This window comes from Tachysurus vachellii, chromosome 25 (genome assembly GCF_030014155.1).
Source record: "Tachysurus vachellii isolate PV-2020 chromosome 25, HZAU_Pvac_v1, whole genome shotgun sequence".
Lineage (NCBI taxonomy): Eukaryota > Metazoa > Chordata > Actinopteri > Siluriformes > Bagridae > Tachysurus > Tachysurus vachellii.
The window spans coordinates 12711578-12736577 of record NC_083484.1 but is presented as its reverse complement, the minus strand read 5'-3'; the positions used below and the strand labels follow the sequence as shown (position 1 = coordinate 12736577).

General features: G+C 38.6%; 2 protein-coding genes across 3 annotated transcripts in view; one reads left to right on the top strand and one right to left on the bottom strand.

The window, feature by feature from the left end:
• Nucleotides 1–25000, top strand: part of adam22 (ADAM metallopeptidase domain 22) — a 67159-nt gene that overhangs the window by 11733 nt on the left and 30426 nt on the right. For both annotated transcript variants that reach the window (XM_060861422.1, XM_060861421.1), the window contains exons 4-6: nt 9586–9652; nt 13919–14001; nt 18437–18500. In XM_060861422.1, coding sequence (XP_060717405.1) covers nt 9586–9652; nt 13919–14001; nt 18437–18500 — 214 coding nt within the window. The remainder of the gene's footprint in view (nt 1–9585; nt 9653–13918; nt 14002–18436; nt 18501–25000) is intronic.
• Nucleotides 23911–25000, bottom strand: part of cldn12 (claudin 12) — a 3347-nt gene continuing 2257 nt past the window's right edge. The window contains exon 3 of the mRNA XM_060861423.1: nt 23911–24901. Coding sequence (XP_060717406.1) covers nt 24117–24901 — 785 coding nt within the window. The 3' untranslated portion in view covers nt 23911–24116. The remainder of the gene's footprint in view (nt 24902–25000) is intronic.

Here is a 25000-nt window from a genome sequence, read left to right as displayed (position 1 = left end):
AGAAGGTTGAGAGTTTGAATCCCAGGACCACTAAATTGCCCCTCCTGGGACCATGAGCAAGACCATTAACCATCAATTGCTCAGATGTATAAACGAGATAAATGTACGTCACTCCGGATGCTGTAAATATAACACAAATCTAAAAATAATGTAGATGCTGTGTGAGATTGCCGAGCATCTGAGCACAAGATTAAACAACAAAAAGGAACACCATGGGGCTCAGGTGTGTCAGGAATATACAACGGCTATGGAGGAGTCAATTCTCGTCCCAATTCCTCTTTGCCTCCCAGCTACAATGTTTAACCCGGCGCTGCTTATTAAACCCTGTATATTTAACCCCGTCTATATATAAATCTCTCCGATTTTATAATAATCTTAAATTCTCATAGGAGTAAAACACACGATATCCTGAGCATTGTAGATTGTACTTCCTTTTAACCACCTTTTATATTTTAAGCTGTTAATGTGTCTGTGTTGTTAATTCCACGCGCATCTAACCTGCAGCTACTGCCTCCTTCACGTCTTTAACACCGCGTCGTCTTATCCTTAGTTCGGTATATAACGAAATACACGTCAGAAGGCGAACACGTTAGAAGCCCTTTTAATGAACGCAGAATGATAAGAAAGAGAAAGCCTGTGCTGCATAGATGGAGCGATAGCGAAGCAGAAGGATGAAAGGAGAAAGACAAAACCACTGGTCGTCCTTCATGCACTCTTACTGTAGGTCTATGCTGTGGAGGTGGAGGTGAAGGAGCAATACACGCCTCCAGATATCATCGTTATCCAGAAGAAGAGAAATGTGAATGGAGGAGGGAGAGAAGCATCGGTACGTTTTTGTTTTTTTTTTTAAAGAGAGAGAAAATCGAGAACGGCTAATCTACTCTTTCCATTGCAATGACATTTACCGCAAAAGCATTCTGTTAAAGCTGACATTGCCTAAGGCTAGTCTGCACTAGGTTTCCTCAGTTTGCAAAGGAGATGATCTGGTTTGACCCAGCGGCGCATCCCAGATCAGCAGAATCCTGATCTTCACCAAATGTCACACTTTCTTTGAATTTGTCTCGTTTTGCTTTCCAATGTTGCTCTTTTTTCCCCCAGTTCACTTCCAGTTCGATTCAATAGAACATGTTGTGCTTTACTGGCATGACAGTATTCACTTTACTGTACTGCACTACAGTAGAGCTCAATTCACAAATATAGCAAAATAAATAACTTTGGGATGACAGAATATGAACGAAGCTATAATATAAATGGGGCAAAATAACATGAAAAATTCATAGTATGTTAACACAGCTTGACTAGGGGGGTGGCGAGAGGTTGCAACCCTTCCTCCCGCCCCCTTGCAAACTGCCACCCTCATTTTCTATCCTTTTGTATTCCTGCAGATCAATCAGGATTTTATTCTTCTCAAACCAATGAACTCTTTTCCCCAGAGGCCAAAAATTGGAATCCGTGCTTGTTTTGTTGTGTCCATGTTCAGCATCGAATGTCTTTGTCATGTCTCACTCCATAGTGCTGTGTACTGGCTCATAAGGAAGTAGAAACTCAACCCTAGGGACAAAATTCATAGAATCGTTCTAAGAAAAAATAAAAACGCTTAGTATATTTCCACACAGATATTTCTGTTTTCAAAGTAAATGGTGATATCAAACCCATTTCTACTCTCTGAGATGCTCCCAAGTGTTTGTTCATAAGAATCAATAGAAACTATTTAAAGGTGTTTATCTTCAAGGTTATCCAACAGAGGCAAACACACACGTCTCACACTGAAAGCCAACAGAGCCCTGACTCATTTTCGATCATACTTGCGGAGATAAAATCGTTTGTTTATACTGATCAAAAATATTCAATAAGACGATTTCCATTTCACCGGCGGTATGGAGCGTTAGTGTACTGCTAAGTTGGCATAATATGAAGTATAAAGCAAGCGCAAAAACAAATCCGACAACATTTTAGTCGCTGTATTCAATAAAATGGTTTAGAGAGGTTCATACACATTCGAAGCAGCCCAAACAACTCAACCACCAATACTTAAGACACAAAATTTTCTGCCAAGTTGTTTAGCATGGCTTTATACAGTCAAGTATTTGCACTCTGAATAGATACTGTATGTTTTTGCTTTCTCAGTATTACAGAAGCATTGTGAGAATAAAACAAAGTTCCTGAGCACCAGATGTTAGCCCAGTCGTTGCCTCTACACTGCCTCAAATCCAATGGTCCAAACGTATTAAATCTTTTGTCTTTTGTTCGCTTTTGAATTTTCCGTTCTTTTGTTCAAGGCTGTGTTCACTGAGCACTTTTATTCTCTAATCTGTGTATTTTCTAGAAAGCTGTTAAAATACAGTTTCTTCCATTTCCTCCTTCTTTGATGCTTTGACACCTTTTCCATCTTCTGACCTATTCGGTTTAGTCACAGTTTTATGGCGGATTGACATACTTAATCGAGGACTGGGTGAATCGAGGAAAGGGAAACATCGTCCAATGTTTTTTCTGAGTAACGATAATGATCTTGTTAGCGTTTGTTTGAATGTCTTCTTTTTGTCCAATAACAGAGTGGAGACGTTGATCATGATGGTTTTAGGCAATTATGTGTCTTTGTCAGCTGGAACAAAAGTGTTTTCCGTGTGCACGGGCGCGTGTGTGTGTGTGTGTGTGTGTGTGCGCGTGTGTGTTAATTGACAGCCTGATTCTATCTAGAGCAAGGCAAGGTTGGCAGATGGAGGTTGAGAGGAACCCCTTTGCACCCATTGTGAGCTTTATTTCCCCCTTTTCTAATTGTTTGTAGCATCTTAAACGTTCTTATATTTATTACTACATGCAACACTGCTGTTGAATTCTCTGTTTAGACTGATGAGACAGTGATGATTCATTTTCTATAACAGCAGCTTGGAAAGTCCTGCTGGCTACAAGGCACTTCATGGTTTCTCTGTAACATGACATGGATTTTTTGGTCTTGTTAGAAGAATAAGCTTTTATTCGTCAGTCACACACACATACACACACACATACACACACACAAACACACATACACTCTCTCACTCTATTTTTCTTTGCACATCCCAGCTTGTTAGTGAACAAGTGTCAAGAAGCAGATAGGATTAATGGCTGTGAATTATTATAAACAACTGTTTATAGCTACTAAAATGTAAGTGATCGCACAAACTAACTTGTTTCCTCAATGTTTCACAACATTAAATGTAGTATAAACAGATTTGTGTGTTATTTCAATTACAATTCGTTGGCAAATTGCCTTAGTGTAAAAAGGAATAAAATATTTCAAGGCCATAATGCTATCATCTTCAGCCTTCACATCCATCACACCACCATGTTGTTGATTATTTTCCCATTTCTCCTGTTGTGTTTTATTTCTCAGCTATCTCGTTCCGTATGAGCGAACGTTTATTTTTTGCTAAGAACAGATAAATGTTAATTGGGACACGATACAGATTTGAGTATGTGCTTGCATATTGTGTGTGCAGATTATGTGACAGTGATAAATTAGGTGTGTATATGTTTATTTTTATATGAAGTCTATATATCAGCACATCTTACATATATTACATATATATATATATATATATATATATATATATATATATATATATATATATATATATATATATATATATATATATATAATATCCTGCCCCGTCATATGTATGTGTCATATGTTTACTGTGTGTGTGTGTGTGTGTGTGTGTGTGTGTGTGGAGATTCGTATAAAGGTACAGCCAGATTTGTTGCTTGCTGAGACTGCAGTTTGTGTGCTCTCTGGAGGCCGGATGATACTGTAATGTGCTGCAGGCATTTAAAAGTGTACAGCAAAATCACAGAGCTGAACCGTTCATCTCACACCGCACTATGTCATATACACACATGTAAACACATGCAGACACATACAATACTCACATCCAAATGCATGTACCCTACAGTATGTGTTGTCCTGTTTAACTTCACCTTTGTAGGACGGTGTTATAGGGCCGCTTTAATCGAGATACTGTATAGTGGGATGTAAATAATAATAGCTAATTAGAGTCCTCCTTTATAGAGACTTTCAATGTGGACACACCTCCTTTATAGAGACTTTCAATGAGGCCACACCTCCTTTATAATGAATGATAGGAAGAGCGGCCACGCTTCCTTTATAGAGACTGACAACAAGGCCACACCTCCTTCATACTCTCCTTGTGTTTGATATGCTGAATTTGTTTAGTTTATTTTTTTTAAATATTTGAATGAATCTCTACAGACAGAAAAATGCTAAGCCTCAGATGCACGCTTGTTGAGCACACTTACGTAACAGCATTATCACGCTAGTCATAAGAGGCCATAACACTTCAGCTGAGTGTTTTTCCCCACAGCCTGACACCCGCTAATCAACTCCTGAAGCACCTGATCATTAGCTGATGACGCTTTGGTGCGTTAATGCAGTGAGAAACCCGAACCCTACCATGCTGTTTCGTGTGCAACGTCACCACCATCTGTAAGAAGAAGGGTCAATATGAACGTGCCTCTGATTTGATTAGTCTATGTTCTGTAACATTTAGGGGAATGTTATGTTTATTTAAACAAAGTTTTAATCGTATAATTAAATACCGAATAGTTTGCTTTTTTCATCATTATGACGTCAGCCACTTGAACCGAATATTATTTCGTTTCTGGTAAATAAATGGTATAAACAGCTGCTGGGGTAAATCAGTCCCAGGGTCTCCACTTCTTTTGCCTAGATTCAGACTCATGAATTAAACTTCAGTTCTTTCTCTGTGCTGCTTTACGGAGAAAAATGGAACAAATCATTATAAACCTTAAAATAACCTGGTGTCGTAAGTATGCTAACCCGTAATTACTACTCACTTGTAATACAGCACTAGGTATTATTTTTCAGCGAGAGGTTAGAAACCTACGACATCTTGATTTGGCAATTTGATTCCTTACACAAATGCAATTCCTTACACAAAACCTGCAATTTGAACAGGAGGTGTAGACATTTTATTTACACTGATTTTGAGAGAAAAGGAATTGTGGTTGAGACTGTGTGTGTGTGTGTGTGTGTGTGTGTGTGTGAGGAGGGGGGGATGTGACAGACTTGTCACATGTCCCCTATAAATTATGCAAATCCCAGAGCAATTATAAAAACCAAAATCAGTCTTTCACCAAACCTCTACACACACACACACTAGTGACCTGGATATCACACTTTGTCTAATAAATTTATATGTGAGCATCTTGAATACAGACCACAGTTCACAATATGTGATCAAATATAAGATAATATGTATATGTGTGTTTTCAGTAGAATGACAATCAAAATTCTCATAGAATTACGGTTCTTCTCACAGACTGTGAGCGAGATAGACGGTTGATCGTTCATGGGTTTGTTTAGGGTACACTAGAAGGGTGATGGAATGCTAGATGTGCCTCCTTTCTGAAGGGCCACAACACAACTACCAGCCATAACACTGTAGCGCTGACAGATGACGTGAATATCATTGATTATCTCTTTACAGTGGCAGCTGTAAAGGGGTGGAATGTATTAGGCAGCAAGCAAACAGTCAGGTCAACTGTCAGTTGTTGTGTTGGGAACAGGACAAATGGGCAAGCGTAAGGATTTGACTTAGATGACTGGATAAGAGGATTTCCAAAACAGCAGGTCTTGTGGGAGGTTTCCGGGATGCAGTGTCCAGGAAAGACCACCGATGAGCCAGAGACAGGGTCAAAAGTGCCAAAGGCACATTAATATGCATGTGGAATGAAGGCTAAGCCCATCTGCTCAAATCCTGCAGAAGAGCCACAGTAGCACAAATTTGAGAAGACACAAAGTATCACTGCTTACTATGAATAGAGCAGTCAGAGTGCCCATGCTGATCCCTGACCACCACTAAAAGCACCTACAAGGGGCATGTGAGCATCAGAACTGCACCATAGAGCAATAAAGGAAGGTGGCCTGGTCTGAGGAATTGTGTTTTCTCTTACAGTACATCATGGTTTAATTTACCTGGGGAAGCAATGCCACCAGGATACATTATGGGAAGAAGGCAAGCCAGAGGAGGCAGCATGATGCTCTGGGCAATGTTCTTCTGGGAAAGCTTGGGTCCTTGAATTTATTGTTACAGACCAAGTACAACCTTTCATGGCAAACGCCTTCCCCAATGCCAATGCAGCCACACTGCAAAAAATGTGGGACATAATACTTCCATAATACAGATATTGTTTTTGGAACATTTTAAATATATGTCATCTCTGGAGGCAGCTGATTAGATGAATCTTTTATTTTTCCTTTATATCCTAATTCAAAATTTCTTTTCTTTTTTTTTTAATCAAGTTTTTCAAGCTAATCTGACTGCATGCTAACTTCTGCATTGACTACAATGTCCAGTTTAAGTTGTTTACAGCTCCATCTTGCTGATCTCCTGGAGCACTATAGACTATCCCAAACACTTCAGTTAGCTGTCTCGGGTCTGTCGTTAATCCCGAAGGTCTCTCTCAGCTCAGCTGCTATAGAATAAGATTTGACATATTGATAAAAATGTGCTTTTCATGATTGATTATATTGATCACAGGTTTATAATCGATTCATTTGCTCATGTATTTGTTAGCCAGAAAGCAAGCTGTCTTTTTTCTCTCGGATCTCAGCCATCATGCGTGTATACGTATAAAAAAGTACTGACAGTGTTTTCCTTTTCCTCTGTTGGCACATTTATGCCTCAGCCATATTGATTCGTAGATTTTATGGTCATAAGATAGCTCATGTATGATGAAATCGCATTTATATGCTAATGTGTGATTATCAGCCACTTCACAGCCCTGCAGTGCTGACACTTATGTTTATTGTTACACACACACACACACACAAACACAGGATTGAGCATAGTATTATATGGTAGAAATTACAGGAATTATTTGCAGCGTTGTATTTTTCAGAGCATCATTTTATTTTTTATTACTAGTTTTATTGATTTTATTTATTTTCCAATTATATATTTTTTTTCAAAAAGAGAGAAAGGGGTTCTGTCTATATGTGCAATAAATAAGAAAAGGCATTAATAAGGCATTAATAAGCATTATTAAGCAAAAATGCTTGTATGATGATTAACTGTGAGCTAAAATCGATCGGTTCTAACAGGCTTACTCTTTTAATTGAAATGTTAACACTTTTTTCACATTTAATTTCTAGATTTATTCTTTTCAGGCTGTTCGGTGGAGTGTGAAAGATATGAGTGGAAGCTTTTCACTCTCACAGCTGATTGCTGATGAATGTGTTCGGTTAAAGTTGCGTAGAGTTTTTTGATGGCAGGGAAAGGGTTGTTATGGTTAGCGAAACAGACGTAACTCCTTTATGATATATAAAACCAGTCAAAACAAAACCAGACAAGATCTGTAACTAGCTCAAGTTTGCGTTGTAAGCAATGAGAGCGTAGAGAAAAAACACACATCTCGATTATTTAGCCTGCTTGGATAAAAGCCTTATACAAGAATGTCTTCATGTTTGCTGGTATTCTTGCATGATGAGATGCCACATATCCAAAAAGTTTTATTCTGCTTGAGAGTTTCAAAGGGCGAAAAACCAACAAATGATGACTCTAGTCTGTACCTCAATAGATTCATGGTGTGGAAGAAATTCTATCTGAAAGCAAACCTTTCTTGTCAAACAAGCCCAGAATCGGTCCTAGGTGCAGACCTCAAAACAATGGCACACAGACTCATCAGGGGTGTTAAAATTACATCCCCTCTTTTTAAAAACGATATAAAAACAGGACCTGATGAGACCAGAAAAGAAACAGCTGAGTAAAGATGGCTGAAAAAAAGATTTTCTTATAAGGAGGATTATTCTGAGTCTTCTCTGAGCACAGATGAGAAGAAAGATCAATGCAACTCATAACCCATTAAACAGGTTGAAGTTGATATTGCGTGGAAGTGACACAGTGATGGATTTTAGATGATGTCAGTGTTTGTGTATCACATTCTCTGTGATCTGTACAGTGTAGCGTATACGTTCAAGTTATTCAATTAATTCCGAAGAAATAATGCAAGCTATACAAAGCCTTGTATATTTGTAAGTCTGTGTGTGTGTGTGGTTGTGTGTATAAATGGGGCATTAGCCAGTGGTGGCCATCGATGTTGTGCTAAGTCATTAAAGCTAGTTAATGTGCACTTTGGTGGCCGCCGGTGATCCTGCCGTGAGCATTAAGCTCTCTCTAACTCCCTCATCAATCACAGAGAGCGTAAGTAGTGGGTCAGGACCTACCCAGACCGGGATCTAACATCCTAATCCTTTCCTAATGCCTGCCTATCCACTTTCTATCATGCACTATTGTTATGTACGCACTGTTCATGTAATTGAGCCTGTTCAGTGTAAGTGTTGCTACAAGAAATTAAAGGAACGTTGTTCTCGACCTGACAGGAATAATCCCAATATATTGACACACAAAGAACAGAGCATATATACTGTATATAGGGATGTTGTAGCTTAGTGAATACGGTGTTGTACTACTGATCAGAAGGTGCTACTGTTGGGCCCTTGAGCAAGGCTCTTAACGCTCAGTTGTCTAAAATGGGATACAAAAAAATTTGCTCTGGATATGGGTGTTTGCCCTTACAACACACTTGCAGACATCTTTGCAGAAAGCACATGCAATAAGGAATATTTCTTTTATTGATTTGGGCAGAATGGAAAGGACAGAGCTATGTGCATGTGTACGATAACTTAAATAAACACTCATTACAGCAGGCCACATCAGATTCCAGGCCTATCACCTGAGATCAGGAATCTGAAGCTATAATAGAAAAATAAAAAATTGTATTTTTACACTGCAGAGTTCATGATGCAGTATGTTTATATTGAATAAGACAGCTGCATATGTTTCTGATTATGTCTAAGATTAAGACACATCGTTTACTCAATCCAGCTAACTAAAGGCTAAAGACATGAGCTCTCTCGCTCTCGTGCTCTCTCTCTCTCTCTCTCTCTTTTTCTCTTTCTCTCTCTCACACACACACACAAAATATCAGTTCACAAGTATGAATGAGAACAGAGCGTACATGGAGCTCTGTGAGTGTGATGGGCTTTTACTTTTAATGTGGATCACCTGCCCTAGATTCAGAGCCGGTTAGTGTGTGTGTGTGTGTGTGAGTGAGTGTGTGTTCATGTATGAATTCACACGGGGATTTTGCTCACTGTGAGTGTAGGCTCAACATGCAGTTATATACAAACCTGTGTAGGTGTGTGTGTGTACATTACAGTACATTATGGCCCGTCCCAGATTTGTATCTGAGTGAACTCCTTATGGAGCTCTTGCTTATTAAGCACACAAACTAGCGCGTCCTTCACCGCAGCCTGCTTCTGCTTTTCCACTCAATACCTTCCGCTCGATAAAAGTTACTGAATCCTTACGAATGCATGAAATCTTGTTTTGAGTTTAAGCCAGAGCTTTTTTTAGCCTGTAATTGACCGAGTTTGTATTCAGGAATTAAAAAACAATATTTAATAGTTAAAATATTTAATTAAAGCAGCTACTTTATCTCTCCGTTTGAGTAACAGTTCGCTTTTTCGTTAATACTGTTTCTTTTTTTGATTTTTTTCCACAGTGACCTGCTGTCGTCAAAGTATGTGGAGCGGCATATATCAGAGGACGGGAAATCATTCATCAGCAAGGTAAGTTACCATGCTATCTATCTATCTATCTATCTATCTATCTATCTGGTCAATGAACTCAGAACTAAGCAATGTGTCAAACAGAGTATACGATTCTAAAGATGCTCATACACACACTTTAATAATATTATGTGCACCTGCTCAGTTGTGCAATAACCCAGTCAGGCAATCATACATAATTAGAGCATCAGTAAATCTTCAAATCAATCATCAGCAATGGGGGAAAATGTGCTCTTGTTGACACTGACGCTGACTCTGACCTGGTTGCTGTGCTGGATTGTGAGTTTTTCTGAAAGGGATTAAAATGAGGTTTTACACCTGCAGAGTGCTACAGTACATAAACCATCCGGTGAGTGGCAGTTGTGCAGGAGGAACTGCTTGTTGATGCGATTGTGACTCAAAGCACCACTCTTTACAGCCATGATGAGCAGAAAAGCATGTCAGCATGCACACACATTGAACTGAGCAAAAATGTTTTCTGTTACCTCCTTACCAGAGGCCAATACATGGATTTGTGACTGTTTTGTTGTGTCCATGTTAACAATTGAATATCTTTTCATGCCACACTCCACAGTGGTGGTTAGTTAATAGCTCATATTAAAGTAGACACTTGGGGCATTAAGACTTTATAGATTTTCATAAGCATTTCTGTTTTTTCTAGCCTACTAATATATTAACCTAATATTTTTAATATATATTAAATTAATATATTAACCCTAATTCTAATATATTCCTAGAAATTTAAGTCGATCTCCATTCTGAAGGCAGAGCAGTACGGCAGTGTACTTTTTATTATTAGTAGTAGTAGTACTAGATTATATTAAACATCCATCATACGAGGATCAGTGTATTCGTTGTTACTATAGCAATAAGAAACAATAACGTGTTAGCGTTAATTCATGCGTCTTAACAGGGCTTATAAAACACACTATGGTATAAAATAATCCAAATCTATTTGCTTACAAACGTGTACTTTTTTTTTTTTGTAAAAACAGCCCAAATTGTGAAGTAATTAAAGCAAACACAATAACAGGAAGTGACATTTTGCTGATATGGAATACATGATTCAGAGTGTTATTAAATCGTTATTAAATAGGTATGAAATTCAAAAGGAGCAGGAATTTGGTCTCAGACAGATTGAGATGATGCATACATCCCAGAACAGGTACATCGCTTGTCCCCACCCACACAGATACACATATAACACACACCGAAGACTGGTTCACACTGTCCTACTTATACATTCTGGGACTGACACCCTCATTCTCTCCTGAGTGTGTGTGTGTGTGTGTGTGTGTGTGTGTGTGTGTGTGTGGGTGTGTGTGTGTGTGTGCGTGCGTGTGTGTGTGTGTGTGTGTGTGTGTGTGCGTGTGTGTGCGTGTGTGTGCATGCGCCTCTGATTAATTATAGTATGACAAGCCGGAATATCCATCTGGAGACACTTTCGCAAGCCAGAAAGAATTTAAGGAAATCTGCTTCATTTCATGATTATTAATGCATTATTACAGTACACGGAGTATTTTGTATGTGATATCATCAATAACATTAACACCAAACAGGTCAATAAACCATTCCATGAAAAGGAATGGAAGAGAAATTGACATTGACAGTGAATGAGTGTAAGAGTGTGGAGTGAGAGACAAAGCCAGAGGCTGAGCTTGGGAAATGCGAGCTCTGAGAGAGAAGAAGTAACTGAATTCTAGAGCAGAAATGTAGGTATATTTAGCTGTCCTCCATCCCTCCTTCCTCCCCTCTCTCTGTCTCGCTTTCTCATTTCCTGTTTATATGCAATCCATGATTGTCACTTCCTGCTTCTGCATGTAAGACAATACAATATAAATCATATGTCTCTCTTAATACATAGTTGCTTTTAGCAGAAATTGTGTGTGTGTTTGGTGTGTATGCAGATACGAGTGTGTGCGACATCCCTAAATCTCTGTGTATCCGAGCAAGGCACTGATGCATGATGGTACATTAGTCTGGAAGCCTGACTCCGAGCCAAGTCCTCACCCTTCTGGACTGAATGAGGGGAAGAATGAGTCGTAGAGAAGACGAAGTGTGTGTGTGTGTGTGTTTGTGTTTGAGAGAGAGATAGAGAGAAATCGAGACATTGTGAGAGAGTCAGCTTGTAGCACTTTAACCAGTTAATACTCTAAGGAGGATTTTCCTGCATGTGGTTTGGGGAAAAACAGAGAAAATAAAGACATAAAATATTGAGGAATAAAAAATGTTAAAGGCTGTTGTAACAATATAAGGTCAATACAGACATGAATTAATGGACAGAGAGGCAGAAAGAGCATGTGTGTTAAATCGATCTGCCTGGAAAATACTGCAGGAGGTCCACAGGGAGAAAGGAGAGAGAGAGACCCCCAGTCCTATTGGTAGCAAAGCACTTATGCTGAGAAGCATTTCTGTAAATCATACACATACACACACACACACTCACTATAACTCATGCGCATATTAATCTGTGTGTACCGTCAGCATATTATGTATCGTATTGTCAAGTATCCACTAAAATAAGAGACTGTCTCAGCAGTATACACAGACACACTCAATAAAAATTAACCATTCGCTTTTTTATTATTATAGAATTTTATTAGTTTTTTGTAGTATTATTATTGTATAGTATTAGTATTATATATTAGTATTAGAGTATTGCCGTATCTTCTTGTTTCCATAGTAACAACGCATTCCCCAAGTGCATTTATTGATATTTTGAGACTTTATGTAAGGTTTGTTTAATATATGTGGATATGTATGAGGTCAGCAAAGTTTAGGAATCTGAGGCTACAGTGTGGGGTGTACATGCTGTACATGGGGTGTACATGCTCACCTAATCTGGATTAGATGAGGAAAAGACCAGCCGATGTTTTTTCTAAGCTACAGCTGTTCAGTTACAGTGTAGTTTCAGCTTCTTGTTATCGTGTTAGCAAATGGGAGTTGAACCCGATCTATATGATCTCCTGCTGTTGTAGCTCATCCTCCTCAAATCGTGAGACGCTTTTCTGCTCATCACGTTTGTAAAGAGTGATGATTAAAGCTATACATTTTCATGTACATTTCCGGCATTTGGCAGACGCCCTTATCCAGATCGATACACAAAAGTGCTTTTAAGTCGCTATCGATGAATACGTTAACAATAAACAATACATTCCTGTTTCAAATAGTAAGGACAATGAAAAAAATCCATTTAAAAATAAACAGAAGTAAGTAAAAGTGCCTTCTGGATTTGGGCATTCAAAAATAAAACAATGATGAGTTCTGTAAGGACCCTGAAAAAGTCCCGTAATACTGTAGCACAGACACGTTTTCCAGACGGAGTAGGCAGATGTTGAGGCTTGCTCAGGAACATCTCTGAAGTGGAACTGCTTCAAGGAGCCTAGTCAACCTTCCTACAGCAGGAAACCTGGACTCCTGCTAGCAAAGGAATGCCAGGAACATCATGGCCTTCCTATCAGCTCCAATATGTCTAGGCTTTTTCTTCTAAACTCTCTTGTGTTTCTGCCCACAGAATTGCTGCTCACTGGATTTTTTGAATCTCATTTTCAGAAAGACTCAAACCAGCCCATGTGACACCAACAACAACACATTTTCTTTAATTCTGATGCTTTAATTAACTCACATCTTATCACGTGACCTGACATCTCTTGTCCCTCCTGCATAGTTTAAAAACAAATTACTATCGATAACTATTAGTCGTTGATGTTTTGTCAGGTAGTGGTCTAAAATGCAGCACATATTGAGCTTTGTGTTATAAAATGCAGCATTCTTAAAGATGTCACCTTCCAAAAAAAAAAAGGTGAATGGGGTTATTTAGTTTTGCATTTATTTTTCTATATAACATTCGCAGGCGATCTGTGTCTGTTGGTATGTGGCTGGAGTTTGTGCTGCTGATTAGTATGCAGAGACAGACTCTTAATTCCAGCAAGAAACTAGTGTGTGTATGTTTGTGTGTCCTGATGAATTGCCTGCCATTCAGTTCCTTAGCAACGTGGCCAGGTTGTTTGTTTGTACGTGCGTGTTCACATAATTATGCCACAGGACCTCATCAGTGACACAAATGTTTCCATTAGCAAAATGCTACAGCATGAGGACTGCGTTATGAATATTATTATCATCCACATGAAACTGAAGTTGAAACAGAACAAAACTGACATCAATTACATGTCTGTAATAAAACAGTTATCTTAAATCATGCAGAATGTTTCACAAATGACAGAACGTCAGAATAATTATTCTGTGTGTGTGTGTGTTTTCTCTCAGGGTGGGGAGCACTGTTACTACCATGGAACGGTACGAGATATTCCAGAGTCCTTTGTGGCGTTGTCCACCTGCCATGGAATGCAGTAAGTTTTTTCAAATACACATAAAACCAAACAACACCAACCCCTGCTACACACCCCTTTTTAGTTTTTTAAATATACACACAGGTTGGGACCAGCCAGATGTCATTTGATCCTCACTAAGCTATAAACCCATATCTTTACCCAGTGGATTTTCTCTGATTGTTTGCTTATTCATTCATTCATTCATTCATTCATTCATTCATTCATTTTCTACCACTTTCTACCTCGGGTCACGGGGAGCCTGTGCCTATCTCAGGTGTCATTGGGCATCAAGGCAGGATACACCCTGGACGGAGTGCCAACCCATCGCAGGGCACACACACACACACACTCTCATTCACTCACACAATCACACACTAGGGACAATTTTTCCAGAGATGCCAATCAACCTACCATGCATGTCTTTGGACCGGGGGGAGGAAACCGGAGTACCCGGAGGAAACACCCCAGGCACGGGGAGAACATGCAAACTCCACAAACACAAGGTGGAGGCGGGAATCGAACCCCCAACCCTGGAGGTGTGAGGCGAACGTGCTAACTACTAAGCCACCATGCCCCCCTTGTTTGCTTATATTTAACTCAATTTTATATTTCAATAGACTCACTTTCTAACCATCCAGCAGCTCACTATTCTAAGATCAGGCAGTATATGTCCACCCTTATATGACTAAATGTAGAACTTTTAATGTTTTTGCCATGGAATATACTTGTATGAATATTATACAGAATAACAGAAAAATTATTTCAGTATTCACTGTATTTATCATGATTGCTTGGACAATTCCGTGTTGGAACACCAAGGAACGTTCCGGAAGGGGCTTGTTGTTTATCCTGTGCCATGTCTCATTGTTTGTTTTGTGCTCTCGTGTTGCTTGCCCTGCCCAGATCCTTAGCTCGTTCCTGCCTCTGCACACCTGTCCCTTATGTTTCATTAATTACCTCCCCGATTTATACTGGTTGTCTTGTGTGTTGGTTGCTGAGTTCTTTGTTGTTGCTGAGTTCTTTGTTGTTACCTTGTGGTCTCTGTTTTGGTTTTCATACCTGGTTTTGTATTTTAGTCACTTAGTTTCTCCCTAGAGTTGTCCTGCATCTGTTGATTTTGTTATTTTTAATAAACCCCTCTGTCATGTCCGTCTGTCTGCTATCCCTGCATTCGGGTCTTTATGCTGTTCCTGCCGGAGGCAACTGCTTCTGACAGTACTATATCCTCTCTCATATACACACACAAGTGAACACACATATATTAATCATAAACACATTCTCGTATACAGCAGTGACAAGCCAAAGCAGTCATTATACCATTCATTAACTAGATCTACTTAATTATCAAATGTGTTTATTGTCTCAGATTTAACTCTTGCGTCTGTGTGTTTGAGTGTTTACACTAGATCTTTTTAATCCTACTCCTGTCCTTCCTATTCCCTCACTTATTTACATTAGTCTCTGGGTTGGATGTTGTTGTTTTGTTGTCCTTTGGCTGCTCCCTGTTTGGGGTCACCACAGAAGATCATTCGATCTGTATATTTGATATGGCACCGCTTTTTATGCCAGATGTCCTTCCTGATGCAACCTAATTTCAGCAATGTATATCAGTATGTTTAGCTGCAAAAACATGTGCTAAGCTAGTTTTGCTACATATACACAATTCTAGCTAACTAGTATTATTGATAAATACATGTGGTATGCTAGCTAAACTATCCTAATGGTTTACCATCCTAATGGTAATGGCAAATCAACTAGATACAGAAAGTTTTACTGAGAATTTGGGGACTTTTCTAATATCATTGTACATGCATGTTCATAACAAAGTTAAAGTATAGCATTGCACTTAAATCATTAACGGGTTTAATGATTAATGAGATACAGATAGAGGAAACACAAACACCATCACACACACACACACACACACTTGCGTGCTGTCCCAAACTTGGTCATATTCCCACAGTGCCTCAAAAGAGTTCTATAAAGATCTAGGGCTTTTCCTCTCTCTCTCTCTCTCTCTCTCTCTCTCTCTCTCTCTCTCTCTCTCTCTCTCTCTCTCTTTCGCTCTCTCTGTCTTTCTCTCACTCTCTCTCTCTCTCTCACACTCTGTCTCTCTCACACACTCTCTCTCTCTCACACACACACACACAGCCTTGCTGATGTATGCTCCACCAGGATAGCTCAGTTCCTTTTGTCAGTATTTTTAGTGTAAGAAGAAGTCAGGTCAAATCTCTCTCACTTTTGCTACATAAAGCATTAAATTAGAGCAGTGCACTGTGTATACACACACTCACTCACTCACACACTCACTCACACACAAACAGATTGTTATTCTCTAAAAATAAATTATTGCAGAGGCATGTAATCAGACAAATATGAATATAATAATAATAATAATAATAATCATCATCATCATCATCATCATCCTCATTATTATGATCTATTTTCTATATTACACCTGGAGTCTATCCAAGGGGACTCAGGGCCCAAGGCTTATACACCAATTGGCACACTACTGACAATTTAGGGTTCACACAATCTAAGTGACAGATATCATATTTTTTCTTTATTCTGATATTTGATGTAAACATTATGTGAAGCATGCATGCACACACACAAACACACACACGACCCATTGTCTACACTGAGGTCAACTGAATACAGGTCTGTGTGTACTGTGATCAAATGGTTTCCATTCTAATTATTATTGGTCAGAAGCTTTTTTACAAGATTGGCTCTTCAGATGTGAAGGAGAGAATGTCACAAGTGTGTGTGTGTGTGTGTGTGTGTGTGTGTGTGTGTGTGTGTGTGTGTGTGTGTGTGTGTGTATGATATAGTGCTTGAACGTGACATAATACACAGGACAAGTTCACCTTGCTGTCTCTGCTGCTAAATTTGTAGAGAGCGGTTCAATGGAGATTCAGCTCCAGGGCATAATGATATTGTGTGTGTGTGTGTGTGTGTGTATGTGTGTGTGTTTGTGTGTGTGAGTGTTTCTGTCTGAAGCAGTCCAATATCCTGACACACACCAGCTAACTTGAGTATTATAATGTATTATAACTGCCATTAAAGAAATACTTCAGTCTAATCTAATCTCTATCAATCGTATACTGTATGTAGTATGTGTCATGACACAGCAAAACCTCTCTCAATTTTCTCTGAACTGAGAACAGAACAGTCCAAACACATGGAAGTCTAGGGGTAGTTGTTGAAATTCATCTAAAAATGTGACCACATATCACTGTTAAAAAAGCATCACTCAATAAATATGTTAGAAGGAGACAGACATGAGAGAAAATCATACACAAGCCGCTTTTAAATAGTTTTATTTGGAACAATACAATAAAAAGAAATTTGTCTCTATGTTAAGATATTTTCGTGATATCGTGTAGGGATTACGTTAATGTCCAATCATATTAGAGATGTGCTAACAATGGTATGTAATGTAACTGTAAATGTAAACATCTCTGACACAGCGCAGAAATGTAGGGGCATCATTTCTGCCTCTATGGAATTTCGGCTCTGATGTTAGGGAGTCTCCAAGTGCCATAGCGGCAGTGTGTGTATATGTCATTTCTGTGCGGTGTTGGATTGTATCTCTAATATGATTGGTCACAAAAATAATCCTTACACGATCAAATCTGTGTCATCTTTTCAACTCACTTTTTAAAATACTCACATTATAAAATATTGTATACATATTGTAGTAAAAGAAACTATTAAGCCTTTTAAAAGTCCTCCTCACTACTCCTAACACTTTTTGAGCTTATGAGCTCTTTTAAGTGTTAATGATGCTTTATGAATAACTTTTACCTTTACCAGGATCTTCTCTATAACTTTAAGGGGGAAACACACAGATTTCTAAGAATTTTCTTAGAATTTAGTCACTAGGAAAAACACTTTACACTAAGAATGTTCATGAATACGGGCCCTGGTCCTGAAGGTTTACCATCAAACCTCACACCATCAGATCAGATGTAGGATACTAAACAGCTGCCCTTATACATCCATTATTTAAAAACACTGTAAAATGACCGAGATTATTTTTTCCCAGACTGTCTTTTATTTATTAAGTATGAGCAGAAGATTAAAAGCATTATATAAGTCTTCAAAGTTAAGCCAAAGTGTCTGGAAATTTATAATATTCCAACCTGCAATGTAGAAAAAGGTTATAAATAAAAAAACAGATAATGTTTATCTTCCTACTAAATAATTATTTATATAATATATATAATATTATTATTTATATTATAGTTGCATACATTTCATAGTCATTTAAATGTTCAGCAATGCACTCATAAAAAGCCAACACATTTCTGACCTTTGCAAATGTGCCGAGGTGAGAATTTGAATGGGTTTGTGTGATTAAAAATATCTACATTTGTATGACCTTCTTACTTCCCTGTATGTCTGAAGCTTAATGATCGATTCCTGTTTTTGTTTCGTCGTCTAGCGGGATGTTTTTCGATGGAAATCACACGTACCTGATAGAACCAGATGAAGAGGGCAAGGAAAATGTAAGTAAAGGTCCACATTTTCCCACCTTTGTGACTTGAGCCACTGGGTGAAATGTTAGCCTATTGTTATTGCTATTTATTATATATATTTATAAATAAACAACTTTTTATTCTAGATTTACCTCAGAGCGAAACATCTGAGTCAAGTAATCAGCTATTTAAAAGGGTTATTCCTAGCCTTGCATGTTATATCTTAGTCCTAATCAATAACGATATGTGAGCCTTTTGTTCTGTGTCAGCAGAGCTAGTACTATTAGCCTCTAATGTCTGACAGCACTAGCAATGCTAATGCAATAAGGCTCAGAGTAAGGAGTCTGAGGTATTTTTTTTGCTGTAAATTTAGTTTGGGTGATAAACAAGGCCTTCTTCTAACATTACCTATTAAAATCCTTAAATTAATGTCATTTATTCAAAGGCAGACAACTTCAATTAGCATGTTAGCTTGTGGTATGATTATAATGGGAGATATGTGATGTGAATTCTATGACTTTAGTGTTTTTCTGCTAATATGGGCATCTTACAGACATTTAAATGAAAGATTAATAGGAAGAATGTACGAGAAGAATGTACGAAAAGAAGGTGAGAGAGAGAGAGAGAGAGAGAGATACATACATAATTAGCATAATTAGCACAAATACGTCATACTGTAGAAAGTTATGTGAACAGCTTGTAATATTAACAATTGACATATAAACTTCAAGCCACATAGAAATTGAAAGCATCTTGATATCTAGTCATAAAACTATTTTTACAGACTACATTTTCTAGTAATGACATGGTGGTGTTGCTAAAGTTTTAAACTCATTTAACTTTTTCACGTTTTATGAAGGAGCTCACATTACATTGATTTTATGAGTAAGGCATGATGTGAAGATGAGAACAATTGTGGCTTAGAGGGGGAAAAATGCTAAATGTGGCTCAGGCCAAACAGATTTTAGAAACAAATCTTTAAGACGTAATAACAAGACATTAAATTCCTTTAATGTTAATGTTCTACTACAGAACAGTGACCCATTGACTTTTTGTATTGAAACCAAGTGCATCTTCATAAACACAATCTTCCTTTCCTTTTCATCATCTTCCCCTTCCCTTCCCTTCCCTTCCCTTCCCTTCCTCGATAGCAGTAGGTGTGTAAATAGGTGGTAATGTTTCATTGATGGGATGCTGATCTTTCACAGTGCACCATGCACATAAACATTCGCACCTATGGGCAATCTAGGGCATGTTTTTTGGGAGGCAGGACGAAAGACAGACCCCCAGACCCTGAGAGACTCATAATCTTTGAGACAGTAACTCAACCTGCTGTACCACTCTGCTGCCAATTTCTAAATATATTGGTTGATAACTGGATGCCTTTCCAGCTCCTACAGACCTAACTCATTTCACAATTAAAAAAATCCCAATTTGATCATTTTCCATTTACGATTTTAACACTTGGACGCTAAACATGAACAATGAACGTAAGCTATTACTACAGTACATCGGAAACTAAAAACAACATGCTTGTTAAAATACACAAATAGATTGAAAAATGAGAATTCTTTAAAGTTACAGAAGATTTCCCTGGAGGTTTGCTTTCATGCTTATGGATTTGTAGGAAATTTATTCTCCATTTTTTTTGAGAAAGACACTTCTGTCTTCCCACCACAAAGCAGGTCAGCAATATAAGCAGTCATGCGGTGACATCACCGGAACACACCAGTTCCCCATCAGCTCCCTACCTCTAAAGATGGCCCAGCTTCTTTTAGCCATTTCCTGTGGGTTTTGTTGTGACCGGTACAACTGACCCTGTCACCTCATGCATCACCTCGTGACGAGGTGATGCTGTGCGATGATGAGTTCAGATGTGACAATAATCCATAGAGATGAATCCAACCCAGTTGACCATATGGCTCATGCATCTGTCATCCGCAGTGCTGCAGTAGAAATGTGTCCCTCTCTGGCCACCATACTGTGTCTCAGTGTGGGATGCTGCAGAGGCTGCCCAAAGCCAAAAGCATCCTGTACCTGTGCTTAATGTGCAACCACCGCAAAATCAGATACAAATGCCTTCTGTTTACGTTTGGACTCATCTGTTTATAATATGTGGTGTTTTGTCTAGTTGATGCGTTGACTTTATATTATTTGGTGTTTTGACTATTTTGAGCTTTACTAAATAGTGTGTATATATCTGTTTACACTAGTTTGACTAGTTTGGACTAATTTATTTTGTATAACGTGGTTTTTGGAATCATCTGTTTGAGGTTCGAGGCATATTATGAGGTGTTTTGACTAGTTCATGCTTGTCTGTTTAGAATATTTTTTAGGGTAGTTTTGTCACATGGGTTTATATATTGTGGTGTTTTGTCTCATTTATTATATTCGATGTTTGGACTCTTATGTTTAAGGTATGTGTTGTGTTGTTGTAGTGTTTGGACTTTGTATGTGCCCTTTTGACTTCTTTACAGTTGTTTGTTTAGAATACCAAGAGTTATTTTCTAGCCTGCATTTTAGGTGTTGCATTTGGATTGCATTTTTCTGTTTGCAGTTCAACAGAGATGATGCCACTGTTGTTTTCTGCACAAAACACTATGTCCCTGTTACAGAACCGTCTCTAGAGAGACTCAAAGATCATGCAGGACTAACCGTGCTTTCTCCGTCTCTTTCACACACAAACGCACACACATATTCTCTGTATCATTCATACAAACACCAACCAACCAGGAAGCACATACCCATCTGTCTTTGTCTCCTCAGCACCACACATCTGAAGCAGAGAGACTGTGATTCTATCTGTAAGTGCATCTGAATGTGTATATAAGTATTTTAATGCTATTCATAGGTCCATTTTCAGTACAGTCTCTTCCCCATTTCCCTCTACTGTTTCTTTTGTTTACTCGTTCCTTTTCCTACCTCCTCTATTTCCTTATCTCTACCTCGCTATCTCATATAGTGCCATCAGTCAGGATCATGGGAAGCACGTGCCATTCCCTGACCTGCTTTTTTATTCATGACCTGGTTCCCTAGAGAGAACAAGCTACAACAGACACCCTCAATTGCAAACTACCCCCTCTTCACACGTACACCTCCATTCACCCTTATCCCTCATACCCCACCCCCTCATCAAACACACTCACTCATGCCCTGCCTCTTCTTTGTCTTCGTACATGTACACACCCCATCACATTTCTACTCCAAACCATCTGAGGGACCATCTGCCTTTAGACCCCTAATCCTTTACAGAATTCTCCCCTCTTGTGTGAATGCATGATAGAGGGGGAAGGGGTGGAAACCCAGTGAGACGCCATCAAACGAGGGGGGATTCTGTTCTGTTTTGCATTGTGTAACTCAACATCAGAATTTTCGTTAAATGAGGCGAGGAAACAGACGTCTGTTGTGACTTTTAATTAGCAGTGAGTAAAAGTAAGCTGTGTCACAGTTTTATGTCGAAGATGAGTCAAAATGTGAACCAAACAAATGAATCAAGAGGCATTTTACACTTTTTAGCCAACTCACATATCCATAAACACATTTATTCTAACGGTCTCAGTTGTGTTAACACAGCCGATTTTTTTTGTTTGCTGTAGATGCTCCAGGCTGTAAGTTGTTTTCATGAGATGAGTCTACTGTGTGTATGAGAGGGTGACGCTCTTATTTGATAGCTGTACGCTTTTAGCCTCAGTGACCTTTGCAAATACACATTTTAAACATAAAAATATGTAATATTGAAGCTGACATCTTTTATGTGTCATATTTCTAATTCATAGCACAGAAGTGACATGAACAGGTTTTGTTCTCTTGTAATGGATCACAATGGGGTGCCATTGTTATGGGGTAATCTGCCACCTTTTTCTGACGACTCGGTACACTATACTCCTCTCAGCCATGTCTGTAGCCCTGTCTCAACCCCTGTCAAAAATGAGGAAATTTAGTCATCAGTCAGCAGCAACATTCTCAGACATAGACATCTAATGAAGTACATGATGACGTTAGTTTCAAAAAATTGTGCGTAAAATGTGTTTATTTTTTTGGTGTCTTTTTTAATTGCAACTTGAATACAGTTATCCTAATATTTGGTTTATCCTAAGTGTAAAATATTTGACTGTTTTTCATGTACGTTCAGAAATCATTCAGTTGATTCTTTTAAACAGTGTTTCTTTGTTTGGTTTTATTAAGCACAACATTTTAGATATTAGTAGTCTATGCTTAGAGTCATTGACATTGTAGAAAAAGATTAGTGACAAAACATAATATTAAAATTTATCGTCAGAATGCACCTTAACATGCAACATGTAATGAAAACATGAATATCCTCAACCCCGGTTATTCTTTAAGGGCACACTCAAAAAAAAAAAGTAAAATATTAAGCAGGAGAAAATTACAACCAATAAATTTTTACATAAAATAAAATAATAATTAAAAAAAAGTTTTTTGTTTTTTTAAAAAGTTGGCACACAAACAGCACTTTATATACGAATAACCCTTCATTATTAGTGTAAAGTATTAAGAATTTAATAAGTGATGTTTTATTAAGCCACTTGTAACAATTGCAGCTGAAAGCAGCTGCCTTTTATTGGTTTTAGCAAGTTCCCTATAACTGAATTAATGGTGGTAAAAATATGAAATAAGTGCAAAATACAAAATACAGTGTAGTGAAGCAGCTGACAGTTTGTTATTTTTTAGCTACAGTGCCAGCTCTTTGTTTTAGTGACTTTGACCATTTCCAGTGCTTACACAGTGAGACAGTGTTTTGTTTTTGTAAACTATGAGGAAAAAATAAAGATGCCATCTAAAGATGTGTGAAGTGTCGAGTCTCAGCACAGCTGACCAGAGTGACAGCGTTCACCTCATCTGGGCCACATGCGAAACTGTAGCCAACATCCTCACAATAACCCTTATGTTCTGTTCAGGTGAAAAGATCTATTTCAAATGTCTAATAAAAATAGTGGAATAAAAAAAAGTAAATACTTTCAATATAAAACATGTTCTTGGCTCAATTCCAGAAAAGCACATGAAACAAACTGACAGCATTATATCTAATGTAGTGCATAAACAGTGAATAAATTCAGTAAATATTAACATTCTAGAAAATAACGGTTAACTACTTCAGGTTAACAGGTTAACTACTTCAGTTTAAGCTACTGAATTATTAAAATTCAATACTGTGAATTTAAGAGATTGACCAATCTTGTCCAATATATTTAACCAATATTAAATCATATATTTGTACTTTTAACGATCTGTTCCAGGGTGGACAAATAAGTACACAGAGTTTCTGAGACAATCAGATTTCATGTCCATATTATTTGTGTGTATTTTTTTTTAATTATTATTATTGTAGCTGGCTGGTGGATAAGTAGGTTCAACAACCAAAAAAGAAAGATTTAGAGTTCACTAGCTTGTCCAACCCTGTGTATATTATTTCTGTGTGTACTTATTATGTAGTATCAGATTCTCTGTTGTCATAAAGGTGTCATCTGTGACCAATTCTTCCTAAATTATCTCACAGAGATTACTTTCAGTATATTATCTATGATGTATCTGTTTTTATTAATATTGCTTGTTCTGACAGTAAGTGGGATTAGTACGTGATCCTGAGCCACACTGAAGGACACGGCGGATTTCTTTCTTCCAGTGTCACTCTGTCAGGAGGGGGATATCAATTTCAATTGCTGACTGGCGTGATCGTGTGGAGTAGCGATGTCCAGCGTACCTCTGAGAAGGGGCAATGCTTACGGATGGAGCGTAGCTTTGCGAAGGGGCATAACTCTGCGAAGGGGCGTAACTCTGCGAAGGGGCGTAACTCTGCGAAGGGGCGTAACCATAAGCCTGTGAGGCTCCTGCTTCTGACCCGTATCCATCCGGCATGGACATCTGGCCCATATATACCTGAGGTGGTACAGGTGGGCCTTGCATGGGCTGTGGGTATCCCGGGGCTTGCACAAACGCCGGAGCATCAAGAACAGCAGGGGGGAAGCTCTGAGGTGCATAGGTAACTGGTGTTGGCAGGCCGTTGGTCAGTAGAGGCTGAGTAGAAACGCTGCAGTTCATGGCGGGCTGCTCAGGCAGGGGCAGCCAGAAGGGCGAGGGCAGCTTTTTGCACATGCAGTACCACATGAACATTAGCAGGGCGGCGAACACAAGGCCGCCAGCACTACCAATAGCCACGTACACTGCAAACTCTGGGGAGAAAATATTAGCATAGCGCGAGTTCAACTCACGAGTGTGGAACAGGAACCAGATAGATGGTGGCATAGCAATGGCACCTCCTAGCAGGAGGAACATCCCGGCCACCAGGTGGCAGCCTGAGCTGTTCACTATACAGCGGCTGGACTTTATATCATCTGGGGTTCGGGAGCAGCATGCCGTCTTACACATGCCTGTAAGACTGAGCAGCAGTGCCAGGCCAGAGAAGAACAGACCTTTGGAAGATAAGAGTCCATGCTTCACTTTATTAAACAATACACTGTGTAGTATCCTGTTTTAACTAAAAACACTAACAATTCTTCATTTTGTCCTAA